General features: G+C 47.5%; 1 protein-coding gene across 3 annotated transcripts in view; it reads right to left on the bottom strand.

Annotated features, from left to right (window-relative positions):
- Nucleotides 1-283: 283 nt before the first annotated feature.
- EPRS1 (glutamyl-prolyl-tRNA synthetase 1) overlaps nt 284-7,131 on the bottom strand; it is a 46,399-nt gene continuing 39,551 nt past the window's right edge. For all 3 annotated transcript variants that reach the window (XM_072140104.1, XM_072140106.1, XM_072140105.1), the window contains 5 exons: nt 4,993-5,166; nt 3,285-3,445; nt 3,118-3,196; nt 1,190-1,254; nt 284-590 (listed from right to left, as the gene is read on the bottom strand). In XM_072140104.1, coding sequence (XP_071996205.1) covers nt 440-590; nt 1,190-1,254; nt 3,118-3,196; nt 3,285-3,445; nt 4,993-5,166 — 630 coding nt within the window. In that variant the 3' untranslated portion in view covers nt 284-439. The remainder of the gene's footprint in view (nt 591-1,189; nt 1,255-3,117; nt 3,197-3,284; nt 3,446-4,992; nt 5,167-7,131) is intronic.

The following is a 7,131-nucleotide window of genomic DNA, read 5'->3' as shown; positions in this document are numbered from 1 at the left end:
TTGCAAATTTTCAGTGATGAAGGCTGCTAGAAAATGAAGATGACCAGGATAAGAAGACAATTACCACCTCACAGTGCAGCCCTCTCTTCAAAGTCCTCCTTCTTTTCACTGAGGCACAGGATAGCGAGTAGATTGAGGACTTGGCTGTACATGTCCAGTAAGTTACGTTGTTTACTTCTGCCGATTGAGTCCCTTTAATAGCACCTCTGTGCCCCCCCTCCCCCCACACTGATAGATCCTGCGGATCGATAAATGATAAGGAATTGATGACACAACAACAGAGTCCATTGTAGCTTTTATTATCAGGGGTGTATTCAGAAAATCTGTGTGCAGAGATCTCACTCACCCCCCGTCCCCCACACAGGATGGATCCTAAAATCTGTACTGAGGTTTACATTGGGTAATAAAAATAAAGAGCTTAATAAAAGGGGTCCGGGTCCTAGTAGCTGCGGCCAAACAGGGTGTAATACTTGGCGGGGTTCTTCTCACATACACACTTGGCTCCGGCCTGCAGCTCCTTCAGGGGTTTGAATGGGATACACAGACTCTTGGCTCCCATGGATGGGGCCCCGGGCTCCAGGTCCTGGTCCCTGTACACACAGAACAGCATGAGTGACTACGTCATGTGGGATCAACATTCTGTATACTAAGGAGGGTTCTAGTAGGGAGACCCCCTACACCAATATATACCCTATATACAGTGTAAATAACTCAGCTGCTACAGCTCCTATTAATCAGTGCTCAGGCATGTAAACAAAGAATCACGTAGAGTCTGCAGACCTCACAAAACTAAGTAGCAGGACTGCTGAATCATGTGATGAACGTTCAGGAATCATTATTAAGGTAGTAGGAACATGGGCAACTATTGTAAAAGAGTGGACAACCCCTTTAAAAGGGATAGATGTCTGATCACTGTGGATCCAACTGAACGGGGGAGGGACTACAAATCTGATCAAGCCCCCACTGGTTTAGTAAATAGGGTGTCATGTGTGAATGGAGCGGATCATCACACATACTTTATTTAATCTCAGTGAGATCTCCGACAATGCGCCACTACTCAGCTTTCTATGGCAGGGATAAATAAAGCATGTGCAACCAGCCTGTCCATACCCGCAGGATTACATGGGTCCCGGTACAAAGACCCTCCCCGATCAGTGATCAGGTTGCAGGAACATGTAGGTGCACCCACCTGGCTGTGGTCTTCTTAATCCAGTCTTCACAGTCAATCTCTCCGCAGAACGGGATCTGTACAATCTGGAAGGGTCGAGACAATGATTGTGAATAAATTGGTGCACGAGATGGCGGTCTACCATGTATGACGGCTAATCAAGAAGATCACGGGTACATGTGTAAAAGGGGTTAAAGAATCTACAGCGCCCCCTGTAGTAGAGGCATCAGGTAGAAAGTTACAGGGGTAACATATAGATCACACCGGGATATTGCGGATCCTGACTTGGAAATTTCCACCAAGCCCCCGGGTCTGTCCCCATGCCGTGAGAGGTGCACGTCGCTGTACTACACAGGACGCAATGTAATCTAATTATACGCCATAAAGATTGGGCGCAGTGCACACTATGGCTTCCTGTTGATGTCTCTTTATCTCTTCATCCGATCAGCCTTGAAGCTCTCCCCCAGTTATCAGTGAGGATCTAGAAGGAACATGTTATCACGTCTTATCTCTGGGCAAATCTATTCTTCAGCCATTTTCGGAAGGATGGACAGAATGTGGAGAAGAGGGGAGCGGAGCAACTAAGGGGGGCAACCGCAGGGTGACCCCCTGGATACACACTGAGGTCTCTGCTATCATGTACCAGTATCTGTCAGCAGGTGTGACCCTGGAGACTGCAGCCAGGTCTTGATATTGCCCCCCCGAGAGACGGGTAATCAGACCTTTCTGTATGTTATTAGCAGCAGGACTGTGAAATATGGATTTATATTCTGGGATTGTACTGGCGGGGGGAGGGGTGTCCTCACACTGCTGTGCTCTGTGCCCTCTGCAGCTTGATGTTCCAGGCTTGTAGCTTCTCCAAAGGCACTTGTGGCGTGTCCTCACACTACTATGCTCTGTGCAGACGGTTATTGTCCCTGGAGAGACGAGTAACTGGACCTTTCTGTATGTTGTTAGTAGCAGCAAGACTGTGATATATAGATTTGTATTCCATGATCACAGCTTCTCGAAGTACATGGCAGGTGTATCCTCAGCAGCTCTAAGGAAATCTATCATCAAAATCCATCCTGATAAACCAGGGACAATACTCATAGATCCAGGCACTGAGACTGTGGTATCTTCTTATATTTGTAATCCATGGCGTCCGTCCTTCCAAAGTCAACTTTTAAAATTATGATAAGGAGACAGAAGGGCTCTTGGAGCGTTACCAGAGCCCCTGCATATTGACAGGCTGTTACACCGTCTCCCCATCCCTCTGCGGCAGAGGAAGTTTCAGGACATAGTGGGACGGGGAAGTGCTTCTGCACAGTGTAACAGTCTGTGAAGCTGAAGCACAGAGGGGAGCTGAAGACACCCTCAGAAGCCATTCAGGCACATTTGCATAATATCAAAAGCTTATTTTAGAAGGAAGAAGATTACCACAGTCACAGTGCTTGCATCTATGAGCAAGTGTCCCTGGTTTATCATGATGGGTTTTGATGGAAAAGGTCCTTTAAGTTTCCGCACACAGTTTGGCGCATTTACCCAGGTCAGAGGTCACCCCCGAATTGCATCCACTCTTATCAAGTCTTCAGTAAGATAAAGGTTGATGGTAAGTGATGACGGAGGAGATAGTGATAATCCCAAAGGCATCGCCCACTGATAAGACTATGGGGTTGGCAGATTGGAAGGGGGGGTGTGTGTGTTGCTGATCACTTGATTGACACTTCCGGGTGCCTGTATTGATGAGGAAAGGGGGGGTGGGGTCACATACACCGATGCCCCCTCTATTGCACCCATATGACATATACACAGGGGTTTTCTCTATTATAAGATCAAAAGGATCACAACTTATCCGTAACTTCAAAATCTACTACAGTCACATACAAAGCTGCACCGACTGCAGTGCACTGCAGGAGAGAAGACATCACCGGCAGCTTTGGAGGTGACTAGAGGATGTATTTACTTACTCTCCCTGTATCAAGCTGTCTCTGAAAGTCTTCCATTGTGTCGGCCACCACCATGTGAGTCGTGAGATCGCCGAGGGCCCTGCAGGAGAAGGAGAGGATGAGCGTTCCCATCAGCATAGCGCCACCACAGGCCATGGCGGTGTTATGACATGCGGCTGCCGTCTCACCTGTTGTAGAGATTCCTATGGATTTCCTCCAGGAGATCCTTCAGCCTAGTCTCGGCCTGACTCTCGGGGATGGTCAGCTTCTCTCCGGTGTCGCGTCTGACAGCTACAAACTGCTGACTCTTCATGTCTCTGGGCCCCACTTCTAGCCGGATGGGGACCCCCTGTAAGGCAAAGCAGGAGATGCTTATAGACAAGTGGGTGTGGTGTTGCAACAGTACCAGAAAGGGCTCATACAGGGCGATTCGGGACTCGTTTGGTGTGTGTATCACCGCGACAGTCCCCATTATCTAACACCGGAGAGAGCCATGACACAGGTCAGAGGTCACCACAGTCAATGACACCTATTCCCGAATAAATGGGAACTCATCCAAAAAATAATAATAAAAACGTTAAAGATATATAATAAAATCATGTAACGATAATGTCGTGCGAAGCCGACTGATAACCAACACTTGGCAGGGTGACACGTGCGATGAACCCGCTGACACCACCCGCAAGATATCCCTCTCCTCATCCCCTGCTCCGAGACACGGAATTTTTAACGTTATTTTTCCATTGACGTCACATTCCAGAAGTTCGTGTGGGACGTGACACCACACACAAAGAGCATTTTTGGGTTTTGAAAGATAAAAATAATAATTCTGCAACTTTTCGGGGTAGTTTTACTTTTGGCAGAATTCGCAAAAACAAAATCTTATACTATTGGTTGACGGGATTAGGGAAAGATTGTTTATTTTTTAGGTTGTGCTATGATTTTAGGTTTTGAATGATAAAGTTTTTAATAAAATTGTGTGGCAACGGCAGCATACAAGAGGTTAAACCTCCTGGATCGGCAGCAGTGACCGGCTATGTGTAACACACAGCATTTCCCCGATGATTGCGAGGATAGAGCGGCAGTATCCTCGCAAATTGAGAGAGATTTATTAGAAGTTTTTGAGTGCAGAACCGTTCTAGTTAACCATTGCAGCCAATCAGAGCTCGGCTTTCATTTGGCCACAGCTGTTTATAAAATTAAAGCTGAGCTCTGATTGGTTTTCATGGGCAACTAGAACAGTTTTACTTCAGAAACTTGATGTCTGAGGTAAAATTGTTCCAGTTACCCCTCAGACATGAAGTTTCTGAGGTAAAACTGTATGTCCTGAGGGGGAACTGGAATAATTTTACCTCAGACATTAAGTTCCTGAGGTAAAACGGTTAAAGTTGCCCATGGAAACCAATCAGAGCTCAGCTTTAATTTTATAAACCGCTATGGGCAAATGAAATATGAGCTCTGATTGGTTTTCACGGGCAAGTAGAACAGTTGTGCTCTAAGAGACTTGTGATAAATCTCCCCCATTGTCTATCCCTTCATGGGGGTTGGACAGCTTCATACATCACTGAGCACAAAATGGTTATAGAACATGGAAACGGATTTACTGAGACACACAAATATTCCCCAATTAGTACAGTATAGACAGGACAGGAAGGTCCATAAACCCCCGGCTGAATCATTAACCCGCCAGCATTTACCATGTAATCAGTCACACATAAAGTGCAAGCTATTGCTGTTTTCTAAAAAAAATATGATGTTTTAAAATTTACTATTATGACACCCGATTACAATCCGGATGAGGAAATGACAATAAAAGTGCAATAATAATCCTGTGTCTAATGAGCCCTCATAGTCTATAGACCTCAGGGATTGGGAGGTCAGCGTCAGGTAACTCACCTTCAGCTCCCAGTGGTTAAATTTCCATCCAGGGGAGTAGTTGTCACGTAGATCAGTCCGTGCCCGGATGTTCACCCCCAGGAGGCGCTTGAAATACTGATTACATTTCTGGAGGAGAGCGTCGCGGTCTTCTTCTGAGAGCGAATTTGTGATGCCGCATGGAATTACAATGATCTAAAAAAATAAATAAAATTGTAATCCTTACGAAATGTATTTTTTTAAAAAAACCACCAATACAGATCTCCTCTGCATAGGAATCGAGATCAAACAAGTAATACAATTGTGTCTTCCTGCAGTCGCCACTTTTGTGATTTTGTAGGGTACTCACTTGTGGCAACGCTGCCAAGTATTTCACCACTTAATCATCGCTGTAAAAAGCCTAAACGATGGTCATTCAGGGTACTACTTCTGATGAGACAGACGCCTTTCTACTGCACATCAGAAGATTTCAGATACCGGGTCCTGCTGGTGCCAGAGCTGGGCTGTGTTATCACATTCCAAACCCCAACAAGCCGGATCGGAAAAGCTCCAATCCTGGGTGTTTAACCCCTTTGACAACTGCAGTCAAACATGTACCGTGGTGCCTAAGTGGGTGCAGCCAGAGCTACCTCTGCCACCCATCGGCACCCCGCAGCCAGATACCTGGACTATTACTGGAAGGAAAATCTGAGTAGTGCAGTACATTACAAAGTATAGCAAACGCTCTCATGCGAGTGTCCTAACATATTAAATGTAAAAAAAAAAAAAAAAAAAAAAAAAAAAAAAAAAAAAAACACACACATGCCAAAAACAAAATTTCCTGCCCCTTTACTAAAAGAAAAAAAAAAAAAATTTAATAAACATACACATGTAGCACCACACCTGTACCAACCCAGGCCACAAAACTATAATAGTATTTATACCAAACTACAAACAAAAAAAATGTATACACAAAAAATATTATTACCGTAATTGCAATAAAAAAACCTTCATGAACTCTTAGGGTTTACAGATAAAATCTACAGGTCTTTCAGCAAAAAATAAGCACTCACACAGACAAATTGACAAAAACTTTTTAAAAAATTACCACACTTGGAAGGTGCCAATGCAAAAAGACATCCCCCACCCCCCAAAAAAAATATCCTATTATACAAAAGAGGGTCATTTAAAAACCCTATAAATTTGATATCACTGTAAGCATATTAACCTCCAGAAAAAAAAAAGTTTTTATGTTATTTAGGTTCGATGAAGTCAGAAATTTTTTATGAGGAAACGTCATATTCACATTTATTTATTTTATTTTTTTTAACTGCGCAAAAAGGGTTATTAAGAAGTTCACCCGTAGGAGAAATAAAACCCAAAATTGTGCCATTGTGCCATCCCGGAAAAAAACAAGACCCCGTAAAGCTATGACCGGAAAAAAAAAAAAGGTTATATCCTGTAGAGCAGAGGTCCCCAACCGCCGGTCCGCGGACCAGGACCGGGCCGTTGGAGTTCACCAGCCGGTCCGCGCAGGGGCGGCACCGGCCAGCACTGAGCTCCCGCACCGGACGGAACCACGTTGCAGCCCTGTGTCCGGCACCTTGCTCCGCGACGCTGCCAACACCTTGCGCCCACCCCCCGACGCCGCCGGCACCTTACAACGGCCTCCAGGCTCTCGGCTCCCCTTTCCCCCTGCCCCCGCTCAAGCTCCAGGCTCCTTTCCCGCTCCCTCCGCTAACATCCTCCCTGCTCCCGGCTCTCCGCTCCCCCCGGCTCCCGGCTCTCCGCTCCCCCCGGCTCCCGGCTCTCCGCTCCCCCCGGCTCCCGGCTCTCCGCTCCCCCCGGCTCCCGGCTCTCCGCTCCCCCCGGTTCCCGGCTCTCCGCTCCCCCCGGTTCCCGGCTCTCCGCTCCCCCCGGTTCCCGGCTCTCCGCTCCCCCCGGTTCCCGGCTCTCCGCTCCCCCCGGTTCCCGGCTCTCCGCTCCCCCCGGTTCCCGGCTCTCCGCTCCCCCCGGTTCCCGGCTCTCCGCTCCCCCCGGTTCCCGGCTCTCCGCTCCCCCCGGTTCCCGGCTCTCCGCTCCCCCCGGTTCCCGGCTCTCCGCTCCCCCCGGTTCCCGGCTCTCCGCTCCCTCCGGTTCCCGGCTCTCCGCTCCCTCCGGTTCCCGGCTCTCCGCTCCCTC

Source organism: Engystomops pustulosus, chromosome 3 (assembly GCF_040894005.1).
Source record: "Engystomops pustulosus chromosome 3, aEngPut4.maternal, whole genome shotgun sequence".
Classification (NCBI taxonomy): Eukaryota; Metazoa; Chordata; class Amphibia; order Anura; family Leptodactylidae; genus Engystomops; species Engystomops pustulosus.
The sequence above is the reverse complement of the archived record's forward strand: the minus strand, read 5'-3'. Positions and strand labels throughout refer to the sequence as shown.